The sequence below is a fragment of the Neolamprologus multifasciatus genome, chromosome 18, assembly GCF_963576455.1.
Source record: "Neolamprologus multifasciatus chromosome 18, fNeoMul1.2, whole genome shotgun sequence".
NCBI lineage: Eukaryota > Metazoa > Chordata > Actinopteri > Cichliformes > Cichlidae > Neolamprologus > Neolamprologus multifasciatus.
In genome coordinates this window covers 27,841,137-27,855,504 of record NC_140456.1, presented here as the reverse complement: position 1 = coordinate 27,855,504, position 14,368 = coordinate 27,841,137, and the positions used below count along the sequence as shown (strand labels likewise).

Genomic DNA, 14,368 nt, shown 5'->3' with positions numbered 1-14,368 from the left:
AGTATAGAACATGCAGCACTGACCCCTTTCAGATGACTTCTACTAAAAACATCACGACACAGGAAGCAAAGTGCTGCCACCTCAGTAGAGTCCAGCTCGTCTTCTAGAGTTGAGTACAAGCTTTGTATCACAGACCTGCTCCCACCAGCACAGGCCTGGATGGACTGATAGATACAAACACTAAGTACCATAGGCTATATGAATGTAGCAACAGTCTTTGAGATGACCCTATGTCATACAGCTTGCAATATTATGTGAAGGAAATTGATTAAACAGCACATTATCTCTCTGACACAAATGTTGTAACTTATTTGAGCTGCTCTGCCTTTCCAGAAGTAGGACCTCACCTCCATTTGACTGGAGCCGTCTTGTGACAGAACATAGAGAGAAACAGAGTTACACATCCAACTAGAATATGATCTCAGACACAACATTTCTCTGTGTGTGTAATTACCTTGCTGAAGTAAAGAAGCTTGGTCAGGCTTAGGTACAAACAGGGTGTCATTCAGTTGAGGGAAAGTACTTTTAATGTTTTCATCAGTTTGCAGGGGGTTCAGAAAAGCTCCGCAGGTATCGTCTCCTTTACTCATGATCTTAATCACGAGCTCAACAACATGTCCCTCCACATCTTTTCCGCTGATACTTTTGAGGTTGTTGTACTCCTGTTCAGTGATCAGCTCCTTCTCATAAACTTTGTTGAGGATCAGCCTGTAGTCTCCAGACAGAATCGTGGCTGTTTTATTTCTCCTCATAATGTCTTTGGCAGACATGCTGAGTCTGCATTACAGACATTTACACAGTTTAAATATCACAACTGTAACTAACAGCAGCACACAGGTTTTATTAACTTACAAAGTCTTCATTTTAAATGTAATAGTTATTGCATGTTACCTCTTTTGGTGTCCTTGAGAGTGTGCACACAGATGATTCAGCGGCCCTGCTTCATTGCATTATGTTCTGCAAAAGAATATACAACTCCTCAAAGCAAATACTTTCATTCTTCTGTAAGCTACTGTACTTGCTGCAGTAATTAATAATGGCTGGAAACAAAGCGATCATTTTGCAAGAAACGTGATTGTGCCTGAATGATAATTTCATGTGTGCCCTGTGGAAGACTACTTAGCCTAAAATGTGTATTACAACAACTTGTTGGGAAAAATTTGTTTAGACATAAATGTTGATGCCGTAATAATGAAAACTCAGACATGGTTGTAATTTCCATTCAAAATGTAGCTGTATGAAATGTATAACAGTCCGTTAACCAAATAATTCAGATCTTCTCTGTCTAAAATGTTAAGTGACAGACAAAATAATAATACTACTGATAACAAATATATTTTGCTTATATAGCTGTTTTGTGCACCATCAGTACCTATCAAAGAGGAAGCAGGCTGGACCTGTAGTGTATAACTACTCTGTCCTACAATCAAGTTTATGAGGATTTTTTTGTTTGTTTTTGTTGTTTTTTTCCTTTTTCAAAGATAATATTTGAGAGAATAACTAATAACCTCTCAGAAGTCACCCTGGTTTTCTCCATCCTACCCAAATGTAAAAGGGGATATATTTCCTCAGGCTGCATGTCCCCATCTGCACGTTTGTCCCCATTCTATAAAGCACACATCCAGACCTACCACGAAGTAGATCATTTCCCTAGCAGGCACCTGCATGAGTCAAGCTGTAACTATCACCAGTTAATACAGGCTTGTTTCCTAAATGATCTTAACAGGCTGGAACAAAAGGCACTTATTCAAGTGGATGAGCAGAAGGTGACTCTGTGTGACAGCAGAAAAGTGTGATCAGAGGATTTCATTGAAGATATTTGTTTATTTTTGTTTTTGAACAAAACATTGTTTTGCCATTTTGGCTGGTAATTGCAAATGTAACTCAGTCCTCACAGACAGAATGTTAAAATGTCAAACACTATAGTAGGAATAAACGTGTTTACAGCCTTGGTATTTATAACCAGTTTTATTTCCCATAACTAGGCCAGTTGTGAATGGGTTAGAGCAGGGGTCTCAAACTTAAATGTTCTGGCCACACACATGGCGGCTCATTAAATAATTTAATTATTTTTTGCTTTTTAAAGAACTTGTTTTAACATTGCACACAACAACAAACAAATCCTCTCTAACAAAAAAAACTTCAAGGGCCAAACTCCATCATATTTTTTTTCACGTCAATATACGGGTGGCTAGTTTGAGACCCCTGGGTTAGAGGAAAATATCATCAACTAAATAACTCACGTCACTTTTGGCACAACACGTATACATGAAATTACACATAATCACAGGGTACTTGGGATCTAACAGTGTAATTATTTTATAGAATCCTGCAAAAAACTGACTTATTACAGAAATTACACATAATTACAGGCTACTTGTGCCTTAGCTGCGGGTGCTACCGTGTAATTGCCTGCAAAATGCACATAAGGGGTACTTGCACCTTAGTCCTAGGGCTGGGTATCGTCACTGATTTCTAGAATCGATTCGATTTGAATCGGGGAAATTTTGCCTCAGAAAGTCATAAATATTATAATTCTGATCATTTATCAGTACATATCCATATTTTCATATCTATAAAAAGAAAGCTGACAGTTGTGAGACTTCATCAGAGGTTTAAGCATCACAGCAGATGCCTTTGTGTGAAAGTAACTGAGGATAAAACACAGAAAAACATGAAGGAGATTTTCCTGGCCTGTGATTTTATAGCAGATAACAAACTTAAAAATATTCTGCAGTAGAACGAAAACTAAAGAAAACCATGAATCAACATATAAACAACACCTGACGCTGCTGAAGTGAAGCAGAGCAAAGTTACACAGGTTTAGAGACACAGCTAAGCTTTTTGCAATTTCACATTAAAACAGTTTAAATTTCTTCTGTCTTGAACATATATATATATATATATATATATAGTACACTTCGAATTGGGACAGCCGTCGTCGCGTGGCGGTGACATAATCGCACTTGAAATGCGTACTTCAAGCGTGAAGACCCTGAATTGGGACACAGCAAAGGCCGAGGATTATTACAGCCGGCGAGAACAGCGGACTCCCGGCACATCGTTTTCACCCCCCCCCGCGGTCTTTTCGCTACTCAGGTTAAATGTCTGTGAAGGTTCTCAGTCATCCAGGTCATCGTGGTCAAAGGAGCTTGCAAAGAAAAGCGTCTGGACTTCTTTAAGTTACTTGAAGACGTTTCACCTCTCATCCGAGAAGCTTCTTCAGGGAAGGGATCTCAAAACTGGATTATAGATGGCAGAGAGTTGGTGTCGTAAACCACCGCCTCTGTTCAAAGATGGTCGCTCACAGTGGACATAGATGGCTTCTTTCACTCCTCTTTCAAACCATCTGTCCTCTCTGTCCAAAATGTGAACATTGGCATCCTCAAAAGAGTGTCCTTTATCCTTAAGATGCAGATGGACAGCTGAGTCTTGTCCTGTGGAGGTGGCTCTTCTGTGTTGTGCCATGCGCTTGGGAAGTGCCTTCCCAGACGCCTTAACACCCACTCACATCCTGGGCCATCTGACCTCAGGAATTCGCATGATAAGGTGGGGCCAGGTTTCACAATGAGCTCACCCGAAACTCTGGCTGATTGGGACCCACACCCAGTTCCACACCTTGGCTCAGGCGATTAGAGGATCATCAGGGGGTCCTTTTGTCCCTGTGTGGGGGGATACTCCCACTAGGTTTATATCTGGGACTCTCCACCATTTGACCTTAGAACTGAAGAAGCTTCTCGGATGAGAGGTGAAACGTCTTCAAGTAACTTAAAGAAGTCCAGACGCTTTTCTTTGCAAGCTCCTTTGACTACTCAGGTTAAACAAACCCCAGTAGCTGTCTATTGTATTGAGTGTCCACTAAAATAAAAATAAAAGCGTTCTAACATCTCACCTGCTTGTTTTTATTAAGGTATGTACACGTATGTACATGTACACTATTTTTATTAATAGAGATTTCACTACTGAGGTTAAACATGATATATAAGTCACTTAGATCACTTCTAAATGTTAATGTTTGGTTTATTTCAGTGTTTTATTTGTTCCTGAGTAAACCGGTTTGGCTGTGATTAAAGTTAAGCTTCATAACATATTACTCACAGTTAAATTATGAGGGGACGGCAGTAAAAACTCCGGACCTGTGACGTCATCAAGTACGCTGGTGTTCCAATTGTACAAATCGCGAGTCCGTACTCCCGTGCGTTCTCGGCGGCGTACTTGAGAATTGAGAAAGGGCCTCACATTTCTTCTAGAGCCAAACCACACCTACATATATACATTGCAACACGTTCTCACTCCTCATCAAATATGTGACGCAGGGTCAGAGTCTGCTTCGCTTATCAACGACTATGGAAAGTCAGCGAGTGTCAATAATGTTAATATAGCATCCAGTCGAACTGAGAAGGCCAGAACTGATGGTTGTTGAATGACCTTTATTATTCCTTGCCGTGTATCAGACATCGAACCAACGTAAGAGCTAGACAAACAAATAAAACAATTACCATGTTATTTATGTAACACCATTTTAACCGCTCATTATGCTGGTCTAACCGTTAACCGTTAACCATTAAACTATATAATACATATTATGCATTTCAGATTGCTCAAATTAAGTCATATACATTACAAACCTTGTTCCCCTGTCAACTGTATCTAGAACCATTAATTTTGTACAATTTAACCATGTTTTTCTCTTCCTTTTCTCCGTTAGCATTAGTTTCCGTTTTCTTCCGTCTTTTTTGTACATCAAGTTGGTTACCGTTACATCGTTCACTTCCGGTCATGCAGGAAGTTACCAAAATAAAACCACAAACGTTATATTACGTGAATATGAGCTAGCTTTACATATCCGCCGTTACAGTGAATGTGGTTATGTTAGTAATACAACGAGTGCTAATATAACAGCTTTAAGATGCATTTGTAGATATTATTACGTGTTTTACTGTCTTTATGGTGCTAGTTTAACGTTACGTGTAAAGGTTAGCTTATATTACAATAAGGCTGTTACTATTTAAACGATTTTAGGACAGAAATATTAGCCTCTGTGATGAAGTAATGAGTTACTACTTAAAAAAGTTTCCAGTAAAGTGATTAATCGCAGCCACAGATTGACAGTAAATATCCCGATTAGCTTCAATGCATCTATAAAAATATGTGCAAGTTTCAGTGCTTCGTTTACATTGTATGATACTTATACTGATCTAGGTCAGTGTAAAATACAATCCTAGCTGTCTGAACAAGCAGGGGAAGGCGGGGCTTGTTCTTTCTTAACCAATTGGGTTTCGAATTTATTCTTTGGGGTTTCTTATATGTATAATATTTATATTTTATTACCGATTTAAATGAGGTCAACTCAAGTGATTGACAGCTAATTGATGAATCACACTTAACAATAACAACGTTGCACTGCATTACTGAGTCCTAAAACTCACTGCGCTACATACCAAACTGCACCACTGTGGAATACTGTCGAAGAATAATGCTGTCCAGGAATATAGTTAAGATGGCTAACTGATAAACACACATGTAAGCTGTACTACATTCAACGATCTTTATGTGCTACGTTCGTTAAAAGTCACTTGTTCTTTGCTGACTACTTCATTATCAGCCACCATTGCAATAATAAATAAATAAAAAACACGGGCGCACTTTAACCCCTGGCTATGGCACACGATTTTGCCTTTCATGTCTGTAATATCTCCTGGTGATGAATACACGAGCAGGACTGCCTTTCACGTGTTTCTGTTTAGGCTCAAGTTTTTATGTTTGGAGGCTCCCAGTGACGAAATACAACAAATAATGCCAGTTTCTCGATTCTCTCGCCAGTCCGAACTTTGTCGATTCACACGGGAGTCCTCCCGAGGACGGCAGTGTACGTGATGACATCTCCGTTCCGGAGTTTTTACTGCGTTGCCTTCTTAATGTAACTGTGATTAATATTTGCAATGGAAATTACACATGAAATGAAAAAAAATGCACATGATGTAGTAGATTTTTTTTAAGAAAAAAATAATTAAAAAGTATCTTAAGCACTTTGGCAAAATTCGCTTTTACATATCATCTGTTTCATAATGTCTAATGAGCTTCATACGGTTAAGCAAAACCACTACATGACAGAAACACAAGCTTAATCTCTCTATTAATAAACATAGTACACATGTATGCCTGAATAAAGACAAACAGGTGAGATGTTAGAATACTTTTATTTTCATTTTAATAGACACTCAAAACTTACAGCACACAGCTGCTGGGGTTTGGAAGAGAACTGAACAATATTTAAAATACAATCTTCAGGATGTCCACTTATTAACATAATATTTTTGCTCCCGGTGAAAATGTTTCCTCTTGTATTAAAATATTTTTAATGTTAAATTCAATTCATAGTCAGCCGTTTAAATAAGAACAGAAGATTTTACATCGGGGGGATATGACGGGTGAAATTCAAAATTGACAGCTCTCAGAGTAAGGCTTCAATATTAAATTAAACGGTCCAATTATGAAGCCAAACCGATTTAGTCAGGAACCAATGAAACACCGAAATAAACCAAACATTAACATTTAGAAGTGACTTATAGATCATTTTTAACCTATGACGTTATTTTTGTGCCTCTATTCTAAGCGCACGTAAATAATTTTTGCAAGTACAAATGTTGCATTTTGAGGAGAAGATTATTCTCAAGAGAGTACAAACAAAAAGAAAACCCTTTTCACTAGCATTCAAAAACTAATGTGTACACTTATGTCTGCATTTTTATTTTAAATGTGAACAAAATGATAGCAGAAGAGCTGTCACGTGTCTGGCCAAAAGAGAGTGCCAATTTGTTTATTTGATTTTTCGATTAAAGGCTTCAGTTGAGAAAAAAGAATTGCGTTCACGTTTGCAGCTTCGTCTTGTTGTATAATATTTTAAATTAAAAACAAAAAAAAACCCACTACATTTTAGAAAATATTTGCAGGTGTTTTCTTGTTTTCTTTAGTTTAGTGAAACTAAACCTTTATGGAGTTAGTTCAGTTACAACGGCATTTGTTTTATTTTTATTTTGTTACTATATACTATATATACTGATTTTGTTTTTGGTGTGTGTGTGTGTGTGTGTGTGTGTGTGTGTGTGTGTGTGTGTGTGTGTGTATATGTGTGTGTGTGTGTTTTGTTTTTGTTTTTTCCTGCGCTCAATTTCTGTTATTTTTAGGTTTTTCTTTGACCCTTAGTCTGTTGTAATTATGCAATTTTTATTTTTATAGTATGGCTGGTTTCATTATGTCTATATCATCAGGCCTTTTTACCTGTAGTCTGTGTTCTGTTCATAATTCTAGTTTGATTGTATTCTGTTCCTTGGTTAAGTTTATTTTACGTTCCCCGTGTTTCATCCATATCTTATTTAGTCGCCATAATGTTTTATTTTTCTAGTCTGTCTCTTGTGCGTTTTTGCTTCCCCTGTTTAGTTATCTGATTATTTTCACCTGTTTCTTATTTTTCCCCAGATGTGACTCATTCTCTATTAATGCTCCGTCTGTCTGTATATAAAGTCTGGGTTTGTCCTAGCTTTCTGTTGTGTTGTACTTTTTGTCTGCCCATGTGTTTCCTTCCATTTTGGCTCAATGGACTTTGTGTTTCTGCTGGCTAAATGAAGCTTTCTGAAGCATTTAAGCTTGTACTGAAAAACGGTTCATTACTGAAAGCTTTTCAACACAGTCTTCTTTGGTGGCATCAAAACAAAATGAAGAGCAACCTAAATCTAAAACTTGAAACAAACTTCTTCAATTGTCCACTCAAGAGAGTTGTGTTCATAGCTTCTGTTTAATGACAGCTCTGTCTGAAATCGGGCTGCTGTTTGTTCTATTCAATTCAATTTTATTCATATAGCACCAAATCACAACATTAGTCACCTCAAGGCGCTTTCTATTGTAAAGGTGACCCTACAATGATACATTCAGAGAAAAACCCAACAATCTATGACCCCCTATGAGCAAGCACTTTGGCCACAGTTTGAAGCGAAAAACTCCCTTTTAACAGGAAGAAACCTCTGGCAGAACCAGGCTCAGGGAGGGGCGGCCATCTGCTGCGACCAGTTGGGGTGAGGGAAGGAAGACAGGATAAAAGACATGCTGTGGAAGAGAGACAGAGGTTAATAACAAGTAGGATTCAATGCAGAGGTCTATTAACACACAGTGAGTGAGAAATGTAACTGAGGAAGAAATACTCAATGCATCATGGGAATCCTATATGCCTTAGCAAAAAGGAAAGTTTTTTTTTTTCCTTACACAATTCCACTTGTTTTGTGACATAAAATAACTAACCTCCATCCTCAGATATCAGTGTGTGGGAATGGGGCAATGGGAGTGGAACACCTGAGCCTGAGACAGGAGGTTGGCAGATATGTGGTTTATTTTACACATATACAAAAGGTCTGCCTTCACCAAATAAATTATCATGGTAAATACAATGCGCTCCTTAAATTTCTTTCTTAAAATGCAGCTTTTATGTCTTTTAATCATGATTTACAATGTACAATTGTACATGGGTGTACACACACACGCACACGCGCACGCACACACACACACACGGATAAATTCAGTGTGAAATTCACAGTGAGATCTTTACAAAATATGGTATGTTTGTATAATAATACTGTGCGTTTTTGCAGCAGGGTGGGGGATTTGTGGGGAATACTCTCTGCTGCGACCGGGGGTGCTGGAGCACAGCTTCTTCTCAGTGCGACACCAAAGGCTGTAAACCTGTTATTCCTGCTGTCCAGAAGTAGAGGGCGCTATTGTATAGCGTGTAGTCGCTTTGGAGCGTGATGTCACGGGGGTGGGCGTGGAAAGGATTTTGGCTCGATCCGCCATTTTCGGGGTCTAGCGCAAGTGAAAAGGGAGCGAAGGCACACAGCAACAGCCACGGTTCATATTTGCTGTGTGGTCGGCTGCAATGTTCGATCGCACGACCGGCAAGAGAATAAGCTTGAAAATGGTTTATCTTTTCATTCTTTCCCAACCTGGAAGCAACACGAGGCAGCTCATGTATCAATGTTAGCAAACGAAGGCGTGTAGCCTGGATAGCAGCTGTGAGATGAGCTGCTATCCAGTTCTCTTCCATCTCCAAATATCTGTTGGTGCTCCAGACAGTTTCATTCCGGTAAGTTCTAAATATGTTCATATCACTCTTTATAGCCTATTAGTTTTATTTTCGATGCGCTCTGAGCTCATAGCAAATTAGAACAAACATCCTACTGAGTGATTTTGTAGAACCACCTTCTATTTATAGAGTTGCTAATTATTTGGCATTATTGCAGCAAACCAGCCTATGAAATGGATGAAACACATCGTGACTGGGTTCCAGCGCTACACAAGGGACCTGCTTCAAACATACCACCCTGCCAATCAGATTACTTCTTCCATGTGAGGGTGAAGAGGTGACCCTTCTGGATAAGATGGTGAAGGTTTGCTGCATTTTGGTGAACAGTGTGATAATAAAACCAGGGAAATATGAAACCTGCTCCTGTTAAATATTCTTAAGTATTGTGCTGTTAAAATTGCTGTATTTTTTCCAAAAGATACAGTAAATAAAGTAATGTTAGTAGTGGTTGATATCACGTAAACACTGTCATGATTTTGTGTAAACATTTTGTCATTTGTAAACTATAAATGACTGGATTCTACATTGTAACGGATGTGATGTTCTATAAAGTGGTTTTCATAATAATAAAAAAAAAGAGGCAGAAATTAGTTTGTTTCTTTATTCAATTTTTGAACAGTGGTACTCAGTGAGTACATATTCAGTAAATGCAAATTATTTACATGGCAGTGCACTACAGGCATAAATCTAGACCCCTAGATAAAACATTATGGGTCATTCCCACAACCCACAGCTTTACTGTGCTCCAGCAAAGTATCCAAGTATCCTCCAGCAGTGACAACTCCTCCACAGTAGCAGGTGGGATTTTTCTTTTTTAAGGACGGCTCCTTTTCCCTGTCACTACGGATGGTCTGTTTATGTTTTGATCAAGAGCCTTTTTTTGGGCAGCTGAAGAGGAGAAGTCTATCTTACGGCCAACCTCTGACTGTATCTTGGTCACATTACCCAGCAAAACCCAGCATGCAGGTTCATCTGTAACAGTCCTGTGCCACAGATCAACACTGTTGCTTCTACATTAAACAGAAGAGCAGTGACGTGGGTGCAGGTCTCCACGACTCCGGCCTTACAGGTGCAGTGGGCGGCTTCAACCTTCCCTGTGATGCTCACAGTGACCCATGGCTGTAATGCTCGTTCATTCAGTCTTTGAGAGTGCAGGACCTGAAACACACACAAAGTTCATTTAAAGACAAGAACTATGAGCCAAGGCTGACATAAATGTGTTTAATCTACTTTATCATAAATGTAACAAAGTTTTTAGAAAGTTAGCACATACATGTTTCATTTCTTTATGTGTCCATCTATAGAAGGCTGCATGTTATAGTGTTAATCTGCCTGTTCTCTGTCAGAAACCTGCCTGCAGAAAATGAACCTAAAGTATGTAATGCAAGGATGTCATCACTTTAGAGATGGAGAAAGCATAAAGTGACAATTATGAATCCCTTAATATGATAAGGAGATTCTGCAGGTCATTAATCAATGTATAAAACTAAAATAAAATGTATTTTTAGTGACACAAGATACAAATATGGAAGCAAGATGTATAATTAGAATTATTTATAATAAATATGAATAAATTAGTGCAATTTCTTTAACCATAAAGAATAACTAAATCCTTCAGGACAATGTCACATCAGTGCACTGAACTCACTATGTTATCCCTCTAACAGCCTCCACATGTTCTCACTGTAATTTCCCCTCATGAATGAATTTATGCTGCACTAATCTGAATGTTTGCAGGGAAATCAAACGCATTTCACACGCAGTACTCGAGCTGACTTACCTTTGTTTGAATGACGACTTGTACGCGCTGACTCCACAGACAAGGTACGAAAATATGTCAGGCTACGTCAATAGCGGTTGGTCTTCAGGGTTTCTACTCCACAGCCGTGTTTCATACGGGTCCACATTTCCAATGCACGCTATTTTCTGCAAGTACCGCCGCTTCGCCTCTGGACGCAATCGGTCTCTATACAGTCCATTCTCTTTTGAGCTGCTTTTAAGCATCTTTCTTGTAGTCGTCGTTCCAACGGTGTGTTTGTTTTAATTCGTAGACCCCGAAAATGGCGCTGCGCTCCCATAATGCATTGCGGCGTGACGTCAACTCCAAAGCCCTATTGGAGGATCTGAGAGTCACTTCCGAGTTTGTTCTCAGAACGCGGTGTCACTACCCGATCCGTACCGGAAACCCGATCGGTACCCCGCATGCGCAAATCTTACGTCACTTCCTCTCTTTGCCAACATTGCGACATTCAATATATTTGAACGATACGGTTAGCGCCCAGTTAGCTCCTAGCATTTCTCAACAGCTCTGCCTCCTTTTCGACTCCCCGGGACATTTAAACAATGGATAATCCGTATACAAACAAATTCATGCTTTTCTCCTCAACAGAGAGCGTCCCCGATTGAACAACAGCGCCGTAAAATAAGAAGAATGGCGCCTAATTACAGAGTTAATAATACAGACTTAGCAATGTGTCACGTGAAGATTCATCAGCCAGATGAAGTGTTTACTGACAATTGACAGTGATAGCGGACATCATCATCACTATTCCAGTCAATCCTCTCCACACAGACAAGCATAAACACACTCGACTATCACTGAATCAAATTTAACACACGTTTGTAATGACGCCAATTCAGTTTACAATAGGGTTCATCCGCTCGGTCAGAAGGTGGCAGTATCCTCGTACACTGGGGAGTACACTGCCATTAAACGAACAGAAGAAGAAGAAAACATCTGCACATGCGCGGTACGGATTGGGTAGACCCGATTTGTACGGTCCGACTTTGCACATGCGCAGTAAGGATCGGGGAGTCCCGATCCGTAACTATCTTTTTATTTTTCGTTTTTGTCTACATTGTACTGAAATGCTTCATTATTGCAAACATTTTAAGATATACTTATTATTCTTAACATCTTAACCGATACTCTGACCCGTAACTATCGTAAAACGCTACGACCGGAAGTAGACACCTTTCGCGCATGCGCGGTACCGATCGGGTTTCCGGTACGGATCGGGTAGCGACGCGGGATAGTTTCGTGCTGGATGTTATTTGAGAGAAGGAATGAGGTTTCGTTTTCAAGGACAGCAGAAGTTCCAACTGACCGTAAGAGAATTACGTTTTATGTAATATAATGTGCAGCTATTGTTACGATAGTAAGCTGTAGTAAACTACTTCCTTCTCATAGACAGTAGTGTTTAGGATCACCTCTGACTCTTTCCTTTGCGCAGATTCAGCATGTCGGCCCAAAATGCAATGAGGAGCAATAAAATAGCCATTCATGGGATTCTGTCCGGAGACCGCGGGCTAATTCTCAACAAAGTTTATGAGAATAAGCTGATCACTCAGCGGGAGTACAACAATCTTAAAAGCATCAACAACGCAAACGTGGAGACACACGTCAGTGAGCTCGTGGATACGATCATGAATAAAGGAGAAGATAAATGCAAAGACTTCCTGAACCTCCTGCAAACCGATGGCGCCATTAAAGAAACTTTCCCTCAGCTGGCGAGTTTACAACTGACTTACACCCCCCTTTTATCCAAGCCTGTCCAAGTGTCTTCATGTCAGCACGGTAACACACACGTAACACTGTATAGAAACGCTGTGTCTCCTGTTGTGTTTGGTTGTTTAACTCAGTTTTATTGTTCTTCCCTCAGATGTTCTGCCACAAGATGGGAATATGTCAAAGGTGAGATGCTGATGCAGAAACAGCCTCCTACACTTGTGACATCGCTTGAGACAGATATGTAGATGAAATTCTGTGGTTACGCAGCCTGTAGTAACACATATAAAATCTTGGTGTCCACTCTTTAGGATGTTTATCAAATCATTAGCCGGCCCGTCGGCCTCTGCGTGATCATAAACAATAAGAACTTCTTGGATGGTTCACCAAGAAGAGGATCAGATAAAGACGCCCGTAAGTTTCAGGGGCAGATTTTTTATTCTTTCTTGTTAGTATCTGGTGCTTAAATATTTTTCTCTAATTACATTTTTTGCAGAAAGCTTGGCAGAGGTGTTCAGCTGGCTGGGCTTCAGAGTGCTGATGTGTAAAGACCTGACCAAGGATCAGATGGATCAGGCACTGACGTTTGTTGCTTCCCTGGCAGACATGTCTCAGCTGCAGAAGTTCAACTTTAAAGAGTGGGATGGCAGCAGCTTTGTTGATCCTCAGCAGGTTCTTGAGCACGGTGATGCTTTCATCTGCTCTATTCTGAGTCACAGAAAAAAGGGTGTTGTTTTGGGAACTGACAGGGACCCCTTCCCCATTAAAGAAATTACCCGAAAGTTCAGGGGGTGTGACCAGTCTGTCCTCACTGGTAAGCCCAAAGTGTTCCTGATCCAGGCCTGCCAAGGAAGTAACAAACAGCGTGGAGTGCAGTTGATGGAGACTGATGATGATACTTCACCATTGACCATCCCTGAGGAAGCTGATGTTCTGGTTGCCATGGCCACTGTTGAAGATCATGTTTCATTTAGACATATAGTCAATGGAAGCTGGTTCATTCAGTCTCTTTGTGAGCAGCTGAAGGAGCGCTGTCCCAGGTAATTGTTTTAAAATCACCAAACACATGTGTACACTGACCCTGACAGTGATATCAACATGTTTTTGTATCTCTATAAATGCTCTTAGGGGCGAGGACATCGTCTCCATCCTCCACTACGTGAACGATGATGTAGCACATAGCGAGACCTCCTCGTTGGACAAGCAGATGCCTGAAGTGAGATTCACCCTGAGAAAGAAACTTGTGCTGCCACCTCAGCGCACCTGAAGTCATCATGGAAATACAGCACATCTTACTGTGCAACTAGGGATGCATGATTAACTCAGAGTTACTTATTATGTTTCTTAAAATGTTTCCTTTATATTTTCCATCTTTCTCTCATCATTTTAAATCTTTTATTTTTCTAAATCTGAATCTCGCATTGAGGTGTTGCATTTTATTCATGTAGCAGTTTAATATCAAAGAATAAATCTCAGACTGGGAACACAACTGGTGTTATTTGTGTTGGGAGGTTTTTACATGTGCTGCAGTGAAGCTTCACGGGTGCTTTTCCTAAACTGAGCCTTTACATTCTTAAACCTAGTAACATTACCTAATCAATCAAAAAGGTTACTTTTTTTCTTCAAACAACAAATCTCACAACACTCTCCTGATAGTAACAATAAAAATGTTACATTTAACTTGTTATAATGTCTTTTAATTCTCTCAGAATACATCAGTTTGCTTC

The 14,368-nt window shown here is 39.7% G+C and overlaps 1 protein-coding gene and 3 long non-coding RNA genes across 5 annotated transcripts; 2 read left to right on the top strand and 2 right to left on the bottom strand.

The window, feature by feature from the left end:
* Positions 1-71: 71 nt before the first annotated feature.
* Positions 72-560, bottom strand: LOC146498212 (uncharacterized). Its single transcript, XR_014870945.1, has 3 exons — positions 455-560; positions 348-367; positions 72-164 (listed from the first exon to the last, which is right to left on the bottom strand). It is a non-coding gene; the product is annotated as an uncharacterized LOC146498212 (long non-coding RNA).
* An 8,064-nt stretch (positions 561-8,624) lies between these two features.
* Positions 8,625-9,841, top strand: LOC146498211 (uncharacterized). Its single transcript, XR_014870944.1, has 2 exons — positions 8,625-9,133; positions 9,291-9,841. It is a non-coding gene; the product is annotated as an uncharacterized LOC146498211 (long non-coding RNA).
* LOC146498210 (uncharacterized) lies at positions 9,721-12,152 on the bottom strand. Its single transcript, XR_014870950.1, has 2 exons — positions 10,914-12,152; positions 9,721-10,291 (listed from the first exon to the last, which is right to left on the bottom strand). It is a non-coding gene; the product is annotated as an uncharacterized LOC146498210 (long non-coding RNA).
* Positions 12,153-12,160: 8 nt separating this feature from the next.
* On the top strand, positions 12,161-14,130 carry LOC146498209 (caspase-8-like). Of its 2 annotated transcripts, XM_085141935.1 has the most exons (6): positions 12,161-12,241; positions 12,367-12,710; positions 12,796-12,827; positions 12,953-13,055; positions 13,138-13,681; positions 13,770-14,130. In XM_085141935.1, exons 2-6 carry the CDS (start codon positions 12,374-12,376, stop codon positions 13,906-13,908), a joined length of 1,155 nt encoding a protein of 384 aa, XP_084998061.1. In that variant the 5' UTR covers positions 12,161-12,241; positions 12,367-12,373; the 3' UTR covers positions 13,909-14,130. The 2 variants fall into 2 exon arrangements, with proteins under 2 accessions (XP_084998061.1, XP_084998062.1); XM_085141936.1 differs by having other exon boundaries at positions 12,204-12,710.
* The last annotated feature ends 238 nt before the right edge of the window (positions 14,131-14,368 follow it).